The following is a 16,889-nucleotide window of genomic DNA, read 5'->3' as shown; positions in this document are numbered from 1 at the left end:
CCCACATGTGCTTCTCCCTATACAGTACTAGTGCAAGTCTTATGCAGTCCCAACAGGTGCCATGACATGTTCTCCGTGGCAGGAAGTCTCGTATCAAAACGATTGCTAGGCTCATGGCTTGCCTTTAGTCTTGTAGTGCTTGATCTGCACACCTATGACCTGGGAGAGCAGGGTTTGAATCCCCACCCAGCCATAAAGCTCACTGAGTGACCGTGGGCCACTCACCATCTCTTAGCCTAACCTGCCTCACAGGTTTGCTGTGAGAATGAAGTAGAGAGTAGGAGAACCATGAGATCATTGGAAGATAAAGTTGCTGTATAAACCAACCAACCAATATTTTTCCCACCCTGAATTGATGCGTTAGCAAACTAATCAAAAACCTCAGTCTTGCATACTTGAACCTCCTCTGTCTCCCCTCCCCCTGCAAAAAAAATGCCCGTGCTCTTTAGCTTCATGGGAGGTGTGGTGTGTGTGTTTTAAATCCATACTGGTGTACTGATGATCCTGTATACTGCATTTGAAAATAGCTGTCATCTGCCATTCTTTTGAGGATAGACTGGAATGATGCACAGTCGGAAATTCTGTCAGCAGCTTGAAAACTGGCACTGGCCACCCAGCTCTGTGGATGCCAGGAAGAGCTGCTGTGTGTTCCTTATGTGTCTGTGGTGAAAGCCAAAATGCACTGGCAGCTTAAAGCTGCAACCAGTTCAATTTAATGCCACTGAAGACTTCTTTGGAACTGGGCTTTCTTGTTTTTTTCAAATAATCCTATAAACATAGGATTATTGCTCTGCTATGTGCATGCCACCTCCAGCTAGTTATCCCTTGATTTGAAGGAAAATGTGCAGTGTTTAATCTGGCTAGAGGGGGAGAGCTATATGGAATGGCTCCCCCCCAAACACCTCCCTTTTAGGTTAACCAAACATGCCCTGGATGTTGAGGGCATTGAACTTAAGCATAGTTTTTGAAAGAGGGATGTACACTGCCCTGGAGAACAGTTCTGGGGACGGCCAAGTGCCATTTCCTTTACAGTAATGCTTTTTGCTATATGTTCAGCATTTATCGCAGTGCGGTCAATGTGATAAAACTAGCCGCTTGCTAAACATGCCTGTGACAACAACTGCTTAGCAACTAACTTTAACATGAAACAAGTGTTTGATGTTTTGATGGAGCTTATAATGAAGTAGGTACTGTAAACTATTATTTGCCTGGAAGACCTGCAGCATGCCTAACTCCTCTGGATTTATCATCTTAACGGTGTAAATTTTATGTGATATAGAATTTTCTGTTGTGAGCTAGGGCAGATCCACACCAAACATTTAAAACAGATCCAACGTACATTTAAAGCACATGACTTCCTCAAAAGTATTCTGTAGTTTTCACCATACAGAGCTACAGTTCTTTGTACCCATAACAAACTACAGTTCCTGGTATTCCTTGGGGAAAGCCCATGTGCTTTAAATGTATGGTATGGAGCTGCCCGTACTTGCCTGAAATTAACATAGATAATTACTAGGACTCCAGTAAATATGGAGGAAAGTGCATGCAACTTCCTTGCCTATTTTTATAGACATATACAAGCAGACTAATGGGAAAGGGTAACAGGCAACATAGGATTATTGCTCTGCTATGTGCATGCCTTTAAATCAGTGTATCTGTAGGTGTTCCAGGACTGCAATACCTATAATTTATTTGGGCATTGTTTTTTTTTTTAAGTGTGTGTGTTGCTAACCTGCTTATGTGCCCATGGGATAGTGTGTGTCGGGGGTGTGTGCTGTTGACCTCACTTGGTTGGGCTGTGTTTGCATGAACAAAGATGAGCAATATGAACACACCTATAGTGCTTAGCAAGAGCCTATAGTACCTGTACATGTGTCTATGCACCCTCCTCCAATTGTGTGTGCTGCATAGATTTGAGCAAAGCTGGTGTTTGTCTAAAGAAGAGTGACTTGTAAAAATGTGAATGGCAGGTTCTGGAATCTCCCCTCCCCAACTGCCACGTTTAGCACACACTTTCTTTTTGGTTAAACACACGTTGCAGCAGTTGTGAATATGGTTTTCTCCTAATCAGTGTTGTTAATTAAGCCAATTTCTGCCTTGAGCCCTTGGAATCTGTTGCCAGCAAATAAGCAGCAGCAGTTTAGTTCTGTTTTCAGTAGCTTGGGAGAACCTAGCTTTGCAAACCACAAGCTCTCTTTCACAGCTATGCTTTAAAAAAGACTAAATTGACCCATAATGACTGTATAAAATGCATGTGTGAAATCTAGATATTGTGTTAGTCTTTGGAATGAGTACTAACTAAATCAGATTCAGTGATGGAATATTGACTTTTAAACTTCCTGTCACCATATCCCTGTTACGATGAAATGCCTGTTTTTGGAAAACAGCCCCACATTGGCTCTTGCTCTTTCCGTTTATATTTTGTTAAGCTGTCCTATTTTTTTCTGGTGGCCTTTGCACACTTCTGCCTCCCCAGATTTAATGTCCTCAGTGTCCTAATCTTTTGTAATCAGTTTTACTAATTATAGTTAACAAACAAAAATGCTAACATGCACATCATTAACTTAGGTTGCTATGGAGTGTGATGATGGATTATTGCAGACAGCTTCCTCAGGTCTCCCCATTTCCCCAGTTCAGCTGAGGCTTGTCTCATGGTGACACATTGCCTAAGGATGACAATGAAGAAATCTACTTAATTAAGCCTGGAAAAATACCACCTGCCCCAGGATCCATTGTGGAGGAAGAAAGAGGAGAGGGGGCAGCACAGCTGCCCTGTTGGTTTCTTTGTGGTAGCCTGGTCTAAGGTGAATGTACTGATCATGTTTAAGTCCAGAAAAACTGGCTTAGCGTGGCCTTGGGGTTGGGTAATTGACAAGGGGCCCTGAGTCCCAGTTTTGCTCTCCTGTCTTCAGGAGCCTTCAGGTGCCTTAAAGGAACAGATCAACTGAAAGGTCTTACACTTGTTCCAGAGAACTAAGAAAAGGGCTTCATGCCCTCAGAGGATTCTACTTGCAGAAAGAGCTTCATAGAAGCCACTGAAAAGCACAACATACAATGAGACCAGCTTGTCTGACATGCTGTGAGTTACTTATTGATTAACATGAATTATGCAAGGTGGGGAAGGTTGCTAAAAAAGAGCAACAAGAGGAGCTTTGTTTTCATGGAGATCTTTAGAGCCAGCATGCAGCAAATCCCCCCCTCTCCCCTCTTGCTGTGTTTTTTATCTGTTTGCTTCTTGGAAAGGCTGAAGTCAGATAAGAGAGATGTAGGAAGCTGTTTTTTCACAAGGGCTCTTTTCAGCATGGTGAAGGTCATGATGGCTCCTGTCCTTTTTGTCTCTCATTCCCAATGAAGGTTACCCCTCACAAAAGCTTTTCTCTGCTGTTTCTCCTTCCTTGTTGTGGCTCTTGCAAATGCCACTGTGAAAAATGCTCTCCCTTTCCTCCATTGCCTGTCCTCCGGCAGCCCTTCAGAAAGCCTCTCTTCTCCTTGCCGTGCATTGTTCTGCTGCAGTAACTGATCCCGTGATGCAACATTGCAGATCTTTTCCCTCCCCTCCCTTTTGGATCAGATAGCATGAAGCAATGCAGCTCCCCTCCCCGCGGGAACTGCCACCACAGGAGCAGTTTGGAGAGTAGCCAATGGGTGGGGCTGGGCTGGATCACTAGGCAGATTAATCTTCACGGTGGGTGACTAAAAGGTATGTGCAATTAAAAAGGCGCAGGCGATGCTAGGGCACAGAGCGATGAAAGCCTTCCTGCTCGCACAGCTGCTTTGTCTTGAGGGTTCTGTGTATGTTGGTGAGGAAGTGTAACTTTTACTCTCTCCTCCTTGAAAAGCAGCTGCCACACTCATCCCAGTGGCTTGTTGCATGAGAAGACATACTGTTACACAGCCCTGGGATTTAGGTGTGGGTGAACAAATATTGTGCAATCTGTGTTAGGGCTGAAAAAATTAGGGCAATCTCTGTGGTTGTAATCTGGCAATAGTGTCTCCAGCTGTGCCTAGTTTTTAAAACTGTAGATGGAGAAATTTGACTGCATAGGTTTCCTTCTTCCCACACATATTTTAAATTTGGCCTGTGCATCTGTTTTATAGGAAAGTGCCTTAAATCAGCGCAGACCATTTCTCCATCTAGCCTAGTATTAGGCTCTCTGACTGGCTGTGGCCCTTTGGGCTCTTGGATTCAGAGGCCTTTCTCTTCATCCGCTCCTGGAATCTCCAGGCATTGAGCCTGGGACTTTCTACATGCAAAGCATGTGTTCTGCTGTGGAGCTGTGGTCCTTCCCCTCTCTCCTTTGATTGTCTGCACTGATTTCTCCAATGCAGCCAGTGAGCTTCGTGTAGCTAGCAGAGATTTCAAGGCTGGGAGTCCTACATCACCCATTCAGTTGTTTTTGAAAACACTTGAGTCATCTGAACAGAATGTGCCCTACTACCCCTTGCAACTGTACAAGGTTTCTACACTCCATGAGTCTTAGACCAGCTAGCATTGGAGAACTTGAAGCAAGTAATAACCCTCAAATTCTGTGGCAGGCTTCTGCTTCTGCTGAAGAGCATTAGTGGCCCCCTTGCTCCCTGTGGCAGAGATCTAGCAGGTTTCCCTTCCTGTGGATCTTCTTTGTTGGTGGTGCCAGTTCTCACACATGGATGAATCTATGGACTTCGCTAGTGTCTATGAACCTGGAGAGAGAGAAATGTGCTGCTGGCACATTGTTGTCAGTGGTGCCTGTGTCTTTTCTTTTGTTAAAGCAATCTCATCTTGTTTTTGCGTTTCTGGGTTTTTGACTTGTTCTTTCACTGCTTGGGCCTACAACTTCTAATTCGGACTCTTGAAAATGGAGTCAGGTGTGTCAAAATTGGAAGCTGGATGATTCTTTTCCTCAGCTATAATTAAAGGTTAATTAAAGATACATGAAGTTTGTCTGACAACCTTGGTAGTTCTTGCACTTTCTCTAGTGAGATAGCACTGTTTTGTCATCTTTCTCCAGGTTAGTTTATTTTCTGTTTTAAAAAAGGAGCATTTATAGAACATCTGTGGAACTGTAATGCTTACAGCATAACTTATTTTGTTCAAGGGAGCTGGGAATTCAGTTAAAGGGTCTTTACAGGTGGGTTTATTAAAACTGGATTATTTCAGAACTTCCATCTTGTCTATCCAGTTTGGGGACATTAAAAATATTGCCAGGGGCTGTATCAAATTAGTCATACTCAAAGCAGACATGCCTGTTGATTTCAGTAGGACTATCTTGTGAATTGGTTTCAAACCCACATTTGTAAATTAGTGGTCAAACAGATTCCCTGCTCACTGGGATTGCAAAAAACACAGAAACTTCCTTGGTTGACTAGTGTGTGCAGACTGTGGTGCTGATATCCAGGAATATGAAATGTTTTATCTGGTTGTTTGCTAGGAATTCCCAAATATTCTTCCAAACCTGGCTGAAGCTGCGATTTACAGCATTGTTTAGATAGTAAGCCCATGGGCAGGACTTGATGGTTCTATTTTTTAAAATTGTATAGCAGTGTCTTGCAAATAATATTATTACTAAACTGTAACAATTGGAAATACACACATTCAATAAATCCTTTGATCTGGTTACTTTTAAGGCTGGTTGAACTGAAGCATATTGGGGCTGTGACACACCTTTATGAAAAACTTTCTTTCAGTATAATGCATAATTTTATAAAATAATATTTAGGGGTATTCAAAACTGAATATTGTATCACAGCTTTGTTCGTTTATTTGTTTGTTTGTTTACTTGTTTATAAAGTGTGATGGGAAGGATAGGAGCAGCAGAGTGAAAAAGCAGTTTGTTTGAAACTTTGTTTCTAACAGACTAAAGCCATGATGTGAAGCACAGTTACTGGAATGAAAGTTCAACAGGAATAAATTCAAAATAAATATGGAAGTCAAACTATTGTGTGAGCCACTGGCTGCGACATCATCCCTAACATCGACAGACACGAAATACACAATAAAATCATAAATAAATCTAACAAAAATCTGGCAATAGTGTCTCCAGCTGTGCCTAGTTTTTAAAACTGTAGATGGAGAAATTTGACTGCATAGGTTTCCTTCTTCCCACACATATTTTAAATTTGGCCTGTGCATCTGTTTTATAGGAAAGTGCCTTAAATCAGCGCAGACCATTTCTCCATCTAGCCTAGTATTAGGCTCTCTGACTGGCTGTGGCCCTTTGGGCTCTTGGATTCAGAGGCCTTTCTCTTCATCCGCTCCTGGAATCTCCAGGCATTGAGCCTGGGACTTTCTACATGCAAAGCATGTGTTCTGCTGTGGAGCTGTGGTCCTTCCCCTCTCTCCTTTGATTGTCTGCACTGATTTCTCCAATGCAGCCAGTGAGCTTCGTGTAGCTAGCAGAGATTTCAAGGCTGGGAGTCCTACATCACCCATTCAGTTGTTTTTGAAAACACTTGAGTCATCTGAACAGAATGTGCCCTACTACCCCTTGCAACTGTACAAGGTTTCTACACTCCATGAGTCTTAGACCAGCTAGCATTGGAGAACTTGAAGCAAGTAATAACCCTCAAATTCTGTGGCAGGCTTCTGCTTCTGCTGAAGAGCATTAGTGGCCCCCTTGCTCCCTGTGGCAGAGATCTAGCAGGTTTCCCTTCCTGTGGATCTTCTTTGTTGGTGGTGCCAGTTCTCACACATGGATGAATCTATGGACTTCGCTAGTGTCTATGAACCTGGAGAGAGAGAAATGTGCTGCTGGCACATTGTTGTCAGTGGTGCCTGTGTCTTTTCTTTTGTTAAAGCAATCTCATCTTGTTTTTGCGTTTCTGGGTTTTTGACTTGTTCTTTCACTGCTTGGGCCTACAACTTCTAATTCGGACTCTTGAAAATGGAGTCAGGTGTGTCAAAATTGGAAGCTGGATGATTCTTTTCCTCAGCTATAATTAAAGGTTAATTAAAGATACATGAAGTTTGTCTGACAACCTTGGTAGTTCTTGCACTTTCTCTAGTGAGATAGCACTGTTTTGTCATCTTTCTCCAGGTTAGTTTATTTTCTGTTTTAAAAAAGGAGCATTTATAGAACATCTGTGGAACTGTAATGCTTACAGCATAACTTATTTTGTTCAAGGGAGCTGGGAATTCAGTTAAAGGGTCTTTACAGGTGGGTTTATTAAAACTGGATTATTTCAGAACTTCCATCTTGTCTATCCAGTTTGGGGACATTAAAAATATTGCCAGGGGCTGTATCAAATTAGTCATACTCAAAGCAGACATGCCTGTTGATTTCAGTAGGACTATCTTGTGAATTGGTTTCAAACCCACATTTGTAAATTAGTGGTCAAACAGATTCCCTGCTCACTGGGATTGCAAAAAACACAGAAACTTCCTTGGTTGACTAGTGTGTGCAGACTGTGGTGCTGATATCCAGGAATATGAAATGTTTTATCTGGTTGTTTGCTAGGAATTCCCAAATATTCTTCCAAACCTGGCTGAAGCTGCGATTTACAGCATTGTTTAGATAGTAAGCCCATGGGCAGGACTTGATGGTTCTATTTTTTAAAATTGTATAGCAGTGTCTTGCAAATAATATTATTACTAAACTGTAACAATTGGAAATACACACATTCAATAAATCCTTTGATCTGGTTACTTTTAAGGCTGGTTGAACTGAAGCATATTGGGGCTGTGACACACCTTTATGAAAAACTTTCTTTCAGTATAATGCATAATTTTATAAAATAATATTTAGGGGTATTCAAAACTGAATATTGTATCACAGCTTTGTTCGTTTATTTGTTTGTTTGTTTACTTGTTTATAAAGTGTGATGGGAAGGATAGGAGCAGCAGAGTGAAAAAGCAGTTTGTTTGAAACTTTGTTTCTAACAGACTAAAGCCATGATGTGAAGCACAGTTACTGGAATGAAAGTTCAACAGGAATAAATTCAAAATAAATATGGAAGTCAAACTATTGTGTGAGCCACTGGCTGCGACATCATCCCTAACATCGACAGACACGAAATACACAATAAAATCATAAATAAATCTAACAAAAACCTTTGTTTACTAGGACAGATAAAATAGAAGGGAGTCACATATGGAGTGCAAAATAAATATGCTTACGATCACAGCCTCAGTACTGGAAATTTCAGCCAACTAAAATGTGGTTCGACAACATATTCTGTCTGTGTGAGCCTTTAATACATACTATTTTTCTTTCTTTCTCCCCAGATATGGACGTGTTGAAAGTGTCAAAATTCTCCCCAAAAGGGGGTCAGAAGGTGGCGTGGCAGCCTTTGTGGATTTTGTGGACATCAAGAGTGCCCAGAAGGCACACAACTCTGTCAACAAAATGGGAGATAGAGACCTTCGGACGGATTATAATGAACCGGGAACCATTCCTAGCGCTGCTCGGGGATTGGATGATACAGTTTCCATAGCATCTCGTAGTAGAGAGGTTTCTGGGTTCAGAGGAGGTGGTGGTGGGCCCACGTATGGCCCACCACCATCGCTTCATGCACGGGAAGGACGCTATGAGCGGAGACTTGATGGGTAAGTTCCAAGGTTTCACTAGGCAGGTATTTTGTATTTGATGTGGTGAGAAACACAAACTCCTGTATAGGGCCCCCAGATGGATTTAAAATTTGGGGATTTATCTGCGTTTCCTATTTTGGGTTTGGAAACGGAAGTGATTCCTGCCCCAGTGGCTGGTATCTTGTGGATCTGTAGAGGATATTTCCCGCAGCTGGTTGGATATTTGGTCCTAAGACGGAAGACTTCCGATGGTCATCCTCGCTTATGGAGCTATACTTCTAGAACTTCTAGAACAATCTCATTCTTGGATAACGTTAAGGCTTTACTCGGATGTATCCTTATTATCAAATGGAGCTATTTCGTTACTGCAAGCCTCAAAACCCATTATGGAGTATCTTCAGAATGTAGAACCTACAGAGTCTTGGAGAAGCTTCATGGCTAGTTTTTTCGAGGGTTTTTCTGGTGTGCATAGTTTATGTATAGAATTGGATTGATTCCAAAAATTTCTAGTAGGCTTTTTAAAAGATACGCATTCATCGTCTTGGATTCTACAAACAACCTCTAGCCATGGGAATACATTGTGGTATGGTGAAGACAGCAGAAGGCAGCTTTTGATGTTTCCACTTTTGGATCTACACCACTTCCATATATCTTGGGATTACTGTTCCTCATGGTATTGGCAAAAGTGAAGGAGATGGACACTGCTAAATCTTGGAAATTACAGGCCATCTGTTAAGGTGCTGGAATAATGGCTACTACCTCGAATTTGTGGGATGGTACACAGCCAAGATCCCAGTGGCCCAGGGGAGTGGATTACTATCTAGTTTTGTTAAGAGCACATTTGTCACTGTACAGTTAAAAGGCACTTTAGCTTTAAAGACACTCTGTTGATAATCAACTTGTGGATACATAAAGAGAAAATTGACTTTGTTGGATGGTTACAAAGATGGACAGAGGATGTCTGCTAGCCAGCAGTGAGGCATTCATCTATTCATATCTTGGTGTATTTTCTACCAACTGTTTGATTCAGACTTAGAGCTGGAGTCACTCTCTTTTGTTGGATATACCTAGACGTGCTTTGCTGCCTGAAGAATGAAGTCTGGGGGTTACAGAGTCCTCATGTCAATCTGGGACAACTGGCTTCCAGTGGATTTTTTTCCCTGTTTGTCACTAAGATTTTTTTTCTTGCTCGCTCATCTAAAATATCATTTTGACACCCTTGCCCATTAAGAAGGTGGATTACCCCTATAAGAGGGGCCAAAATTGGGGAAGTTATGTTCACAATTCTCTCCCTAGATTTAATTGGGAATATAGGTCGTGTTTCCACACTTGGAAAAGGTTGGTATGTCCTGCCCTGTGTATATTAGCTCCTCTCCTAACCCAAGTCAATCCCTCTTTCCACTAACTCCAGTAGTAATTAGTACTAATAGATAATCAGCACTGCTGTAGTCATTAGATTTTCAGCTCTGCTAGTTCTTTTGTCTGTCTTCTGTGTCCTTCTAATGGATAAGGAGTTCTTTTTTCTATACCAGTAACCCTCTAGGAGTATTGCTTCTGTTCCTTTATTATACCAGCTCTCACTGGCTTAATGTTTCATAGGGTGCAAAGTGCTGCTTGTTTTTCTTCTTTTAAAGAGGAAGACACACATGCACACACACGTGCACACATTTGGAAACAGTTTGCTACCTTATTTGCATGTAGCTGCAAATAATTGGAAGTGTATATTGTGCATTTTGGAATTTTGCTTTGCATTTCTGTTAAGACAACTCTGAATTGCTCAAGAGGCAGGAATTCAGAGAAAAGAAAGCCTTTAAGATTCATCAGGCACCTTCATCTCAGGGATTACTAGCCCTGTGCTTGAGATGCATGTGTAGGAAGAGAGAGAAATTTATAATCAAGGAAGATTTTAATCCACTCTTAAGACTAAACAAAATAATAAAAAAAAAGTTTCCTGGCTTTTGAGAAGATATGTCCTAGGACCCAGCAGAAGAGGAGGAACTGTGGGGGTGGAGGTGGGAGAGGATTGAGTGCCTAGAACTGAAGTAGCTGTGAATTGGTTTTCGAAGAAGACAGTTGGAAGGAAGGGAGATGGCTTAAAATCCTTCTCCCTAAAATGGGGCTTTAAATTTTGCAACTAACTCAGGCTCTGTCTTATTACTAAATCCACAAACATTTCCTGTTGAACTACTATTTTTCTTGATTAGCCATGCCACTAAAGATGGGCCATTCTTTTACTTTTAATAAATTAAGAGTACTAAACTATTGGAAGCCTTCTGGGTCATTTTGCTTTCTGTTTTGAAATACTATCCTATGAAAATGCTCATCACAGGCACAGTGTTCTCATTAACTCTGAAGTACACAGTAGAGCAAACTGCTGATTATTTATGTGGAGTATAGAAACTGTGGCAATTAGCTTTATTCTTTAAATATTAATAGCCCACTTTTCTTTGATTCAAAGCTGCTTACAAAAATGCCCACATCTTACCAGTAAATCAACAGAAATCTTGCTTTGCGGACTTAACACCTTTTGTGGGCATGACTTTGTCTCCACATTGTCTGTGGCACTTAAAAGTACCTACCTCTTGGATAATTAATAGGATCAATGTATTGAGCATTAGCTGTTTTGACATTATATCCAAGGAATCTTAGCAACTAAAATGCTAACAATAACTTGCCTTCTCTGGACTCATGCTTTTCACAGGGGCTTTCATGGCCAGCCAAACATTTAGCAAAAGATCTTCAGCATACCCATGCAATGAAAAATATGAATGGTAATTATTTAGAGCATTGTGCTCCTAGAAGAATTATATTTTAAATTGGTGATTAAAAAAAAACTATGTGAAAATCATTCATGGCCCAGAAGATCATTAATTTGTTCTGTGATGCAGAACTGTGGTCATGAAAGCCCAGTTTAATCAGTGAAACAGAATCAGCGCCAAGCTGTGCTGTACCTAGATGTAACTGAGGAGTTGTGTGGAAGAACCAAGCTCATTGGTTTTGCTTAATAGTCATTATAGTCATTTAGAGTCTTTTATTATTAATATTACTTGTGAAGATCGCCAATGCCACACTAAATGTTTGCATGATGTTGGGACCTTCTCCTCCATCTCTGATTGACATAAATATTTTCCCCCTCCTAAATGCAGGGCTTCAGATAACAGGGAGCGTGCTTATGAACATAGTGCCTATGGACACCATGAACGGGGGACAGGAGGATTTGATCGGACAAGACATTATGATCAGGATTACTATAGAGATCCTCGAGAGCGGACTTTACAACATGGACTCTATTACAGTTCTCGGAGTCGCAGCCCGAGCCGTTTTGATGCTCATGACCCCCGCTACGAGCCTCGGGCCCGGGAGCAGTTTACTTTGCCCAGTGTGGTACACAGGGATATCTACAGGGATGATCTCACACGGGAGGTACGAGGCCGGAGGCCAGAGCGGAATTACCAGCACAGCAGGAGCCGGTCACCACATTCATCCCAGTCTAGGACCCAATCTCCTCAGAGGCTGGCCAGCCAAGCGTCAAGGCCTACCAGGTCCCCTAGTGGCAGCGGCTCTAGGAGCAGATCATCAAGCAGTGATTCAATCAGCAGCAGTAGCAGTACCAGCAGTGACAGGTATGTAAACGCTCCTGTCGTATTTATTACTGCCATGTTTTCATCCTGGGCCCCGATACGAATTCCCAAGGATTACCCATGGGATATTGCAGTGTCCTTTTCTTATTGCTCTTATTTCCCTGCCCCCTTCCCCCTGAAGACCTGTACCTTCAGCATTTGAGCCCCTGCTTTAAGAATGAAGTTGTTGACATTTATATGTATTACATTTCAAAATGTGTCAACTTAAATGGTGCCTCATGGAACAAAGTTAATGTGATTGGTTTCATATGGCTTTCCCACTTCTATTTAGAATCCAGTGTCAATTATCAGTCATTGTCTGCCTTGCTTTCTCTTCTCCCACCCCCTGCCTGCATGTGTTTCCCCCCCCCAGCATATTTTGTTAGTTTAAAGGAATAACCTTCTCTTAGAGATGATGCCTGAGAGATGAATGGAGTGTTGGTTTTAAATTGTGGCTGTAGCTAAATGGATTACTGTGTCAAAATAATGTTGTGCAAGCTTAGCAAGGACTTGATAGAAAGATTTTATTATTTTGTTTTTATTTATCAATGAAGAGCTAAGGGAGAATGAGAGAAATATTGGAATAGAATGTGTATCATGTGAAACTGGTTTTAAAGGACTGTATCTTCCTTCCCAGTCAAATTGCATGTGTGTACAGGCGACAGCCATTTTAGGCATGTCCAATTGATGCGCGATCGCTGATGCGTGGGTCCTTTTGGACGTGGTAGAAGGCAGAATGGGGGTGGAACGGGACAGGATGGGACACACTTGTATGCACCGGCACACTTGCTTGTCCTCGCAAAGCCATAATTTGTTTTATGTGAACCATGTCCAAATGTTCATTACAAGTACTTGGGAAAAGTGCTATAGATGCTTGTAAAATATTGGAGAAAATTAATTTTTAGAGCTACCAATCAGCAAAGGACTTTGCAAAAGAAGGGTCCAACATTGCAATGTTATTCTCTATTGGTGTCTATAAAAATCTCACAAATTGAAAAGTGTTTTCAGTGTTTCATCAAACTAAATTTTGTCTTCCTTATTCTACTTAGTGCTTGACCACTAGTACAAGGTTTTTGCAAACTTGACTCTGGCATATTTGCCTGAAATACTGACTGGTGTTGAATGTATTATTTCCACTGTTAGATATATAAGCTATTTGTCAAATGGCACCTTAAATCTTGGTTACAATCACCTTTTTTTTTGCAATGAAATTATTTCAAGGGAAATATTCCCTATATTTATTTACCTGCTTTGTTTGTATAGCTGCCCCATAGCAGAAGTACTTTAGGAAGCCAGTGTGGTGTACTGGGTAGAGTGTCTGACTGGGACCTGGGAGATCAGGGTTCAAATCCCCATTCAGTCATGAAGCTCACTGGGTGATCTTGGGCCACTCACAGCCTCCTAACCCCTACAGTGACCCTGTGAGGTAGATTAACTGAGGAGGAGAATGAACCATGTACTCCTTGAAGAAATAGTTGGAATATAAATGCAATAAATACTGTAAGTTCTTCTGCTCACCATCTTAAGAAAGCTGGAGGGGCCAGTCAGATGGAGATGTCAGAGGCCAACCTGGCATCTAGAGATCTCTATGTGGTTGCAGTTGCAGAACGTGCCTAGCGCCTGGGGAATTTCAAAACAGTGATTATTTCACATTGGGCTTGTGAAGCTCACATACTTGTGGTGAAGCCCAGCTTTCAAGTAATGTTACTGTAGAGACCACAGAGCTTCTTTTTATCTAGAATGTGTTTCGAGAATTCCACTTGAATTAATTCTTGTGTTTTCTAATGTAGTTGCTGTTTTAATGGGCTGTGACTCTTTGGTTAAACCAGAAGAACTTTAGAAAGAATTTGTCTTCTATGGTGAAACTTGACCTTGTCATAGATTTTAAAAATTGCTTGCTTTCATGTATCCTGAAACATGAGGATGAAAATTACTGTAGTGAAAGGTGCGAGAAAAACCACCATGACTTAACATTCAGGCTTCCTGAGACTTGGCTGGAGAGATTGGTTGCTGTCTCTTGTTTACCAGCCTCCTCTCCTGGAGTGAAAGTAGACATTGGCAAACTTTATTGTATTACATAATACTGGTCATTCCCTCCTATGGCACCCCCTCCTTTCTTTCCTGCTCAGGAATTTGCCAACTAATGATGAATCACTTGCTTAAAATGGTATGTAGTGGAGTGTGGGTGGGTTAGGTGCTTCCTGTTCATGGGGACAATTGGGGAGAACTGCTTCAGAACTTAGGCTCAACAAAGGCCATTTTCCATGTGCTTTTGCTCCTGGAGAAGCAGTTTGAGTGGAGAACTTCAGCAGGAACGGTATGATGACCACCGTGTGTGTGTGTGTGTGTGTGTGTGTGTGTGAGAGAGAGAGAGAGAGAGAGAGAGAGAGAGAAGCCTTGTATAAAAGACCTGAATTGTTTCTATTGCCTGTCATGCCCATGCTAATGGTGCAAATATTCAGGAACATAACTAGATTCTCCCTCCCTTTCTTATTTTAATATTGGATGTCCCTGCCCCCACCCCTCCATGCATACAGACAGTTCTTCAAGAGAAAGAGCCTTGTTCATTTTTACATATTACATTGTTAGGATATTTTTATGTATTTCTTTTAGGACAAAGAGAACTTTCTGAAGCCAGAAGCTGAATGACTAAACTCCCGTTGGCTAGCTTTGGTTGCAGGGTTGTAAACTGTGGATTGTGTTAGCTTCTCTCTAGAGCAGTGATTTCAAAAGCTGCCCTGTCAGATATGTCTTTCTCTTGCTCTTTAAGGCTCTCCTTAGCTGCTCAGTCTCTTCCAGAGGTGTTAACATTCCTTGCCTTAAGCTGTCCCCTACTGTTCAGCAGTGTGGAGTGTAGCTATCAGGCATGTTCATTTGTGTGTCTGTGCTTAGGGTTTCTTTTCAAGGCTGCTTGCTAGGATGTTCCGTTCCTGTGGGAAGATCTCATCTTAAAATCTTTCAGAAGGACAGGACCCAAGACCATTGTTCATTCAAATGCTTTGCATTCATAAGCATTTCTTGATTAATTCCATCTTGAGGCAAGGTGCAAATGAAAACAAAGCCTCAAGACGGAATTTATTTGTACAGGTCTAAGTCAAGGTGAAAGGGACGCGGGTGGCGTTGTGGTCTAAACCACAGAGCCTAGGGCTTGCCGATAAGAAAGTCGGCGATTCGAATCCCCGCGACGGGGTGAGCTCCCGTTGCTTGGTCCCTGCTCCCGCCAACCTGGCAGTTCAAAAGTGTGTTAAAGTGCAAGTAGATAAATGGGTACTGCTCCGGCGGGAAGGAAAACGGCGTTTCCGTGCGCTGCTCTGGTTTGCCAGAAGCGGCTTAGTCATGCTGGCCACATGACCTGGAAGCTGTACGCCGGCTCCCTCGGCCAATAAAGCGAGATGAGCGCCACAACCCCAGAGTCGTCCGCGACTGGACCTAACGGTTAGGGGTCCCTTTACCTTTAAGTCAAGGTGCATTTGCAAATCAGCCATGTTTGCAGGGAGTTTATTTGATTTCTGTCTCACCCTTCAACAAGTTTCCAGTGTGGCGTAGCAAAAATTATAATTACAGCGAAACAAATTAAAAGAAAAACACTGGTATTCCACCTTTCTCCACTCAGATAAGGTGGCCGGAAAAATGTGGGCAAACCAGGCCTCAGGTCTCCACAGCTGATAAGCGAGGAGCAGCCTTGTATGCTGTGGGAGCTGCTGTGTCCAAATAGTGTCGACTGTGCAAGGACCTCCTTGTTTGTGTTCCCAGAACCAGTCTGAACTGGAATCATCCAGTCGGATTTGGCCGTGTGCCACCTCCCAAGAGGCTGTGTTAGATGTAGGTCCTGCCGTCCTGGTGTTTTGTTTATACAAAGCAGAAGGTTGTGGGAGAGACCTGAGAGAACAAGCAACTCTTCAGCCACTGTGACAGACAGGGACCTCTGGTCATCCCTAGAAGGGAAGGGCTGATACCTGGATTTGAAGGGGTGACTGCCTTAACCTGGGATGTGTATTCTCCAGGCACACAGCAGTGCAGAAAACCTTTAATTAGGCACACGCTAAAGAGCCAGCATCTTTTGAAGCGCTGACTGTTGCACCTTCTATGCGTTATTCATCTTTTGTGTTCAGTCATTATGAGCGCTCTCTCTTTATTAGCCCCTGCTGACTTTACTTTTTTTCCCTTCCAGTTTTGAATTTTGCTGTTGAAAATAATGAGCTTGGCCAAAACAACCCCAGCCAGAACTAGGAGGCTTAACTTTAGAACTTGTTTATGTGACCCCCACTCCAAATATTATTTGGAGTGGAGAGTTAAATATTTGCATGATTGACCTGTTTATATTGTCAGATCTCCACCCCATACCCACTGTTGTCATCTTCTGCTTTCTCTTTTTCAGGTTTGGCTGAGCACATTTATTTATTTATTTCATTTTTCCTATTTTTGCCCCACCTTTCCTCTATGAAGTTCAAGTTTGCACACATAATTCTCCCCATTTTATCCTAACAGCAACCTTGTGAAGGGTGAGTGACTGGCCCAAGGTTGCCCAGTGAACTTCATGGCTGATAGACACTCAACTCCTGATACTTTTGAGTTAATTAATGTGAGAAAACTGATTGATTTGATCGTTGTGTAGTTTGTGTATTGTGTACCCCAGATAGAATTGCTATAAAATTGTTATTGTTTTTGTTGTTAGCAGAAAGAGTTGCAAAGTGGTGGTGATGGTACTGATAGCATTGAATTAGAAAGGGAGATACAATTCTTGTTTTTCAGTATCTCTTCTG

At 42.1% G+C, this 16,889-nt stretch overlaps 1 protein-coding gene across 7 annotated transcripts in view; it reads left to right on the top strand.

Annotated features, from left to right (window-relative positions):
* Positions 1-16,889, top strand: part of SPEN (spen family transcriptional repressor) — a 67,863-nt gene that overhangs the window by 10,764 nt on the left and 40,210 nt on the right. For 6 of the 7 annotated variants that reach the window (XM_033159336.1, XM_033159338.1, XM_033159337.1 and 3 more), the window contains exons 2-3: positions 8,204-8,524; positions 11,653-12,129. In XM_033159336.1, coding sequence (XP_033015227.1) covers positions 8,325-8,524; positions 11,653-12,129 — 677 coding nt within the window. In that variant the 5' untranslated portion in view covers positions 8,204-8,324. Of the gene's footprint in view, positions 1-8,203; positions 8,525-9,713; positions 9,845-11,652; positions 12,130-16,889 lie in introns of those variants that run through there. The other variant, XM_033159340.1, reaches the window with a different exon arrangement.

Source organism: Lacerta agilis, chromosome 8 (genome assembly GCF_009819535.1).
Source record: "Lacerta agilis isolate rLacAgi1 chromosome 8, rLacAgi1.pri, whole genome shotgun sequence".
In the NCBI taxonomy this organism is placed as follows: Eukaryota; Metazoa; Chordata; class Lepidosauria; order Squamata; family Lacertidae; genus Lacerta; species Lacerta agilis.
This window is presented reverse-complemented; position numbering and strand designations above follow the sequence as displayed.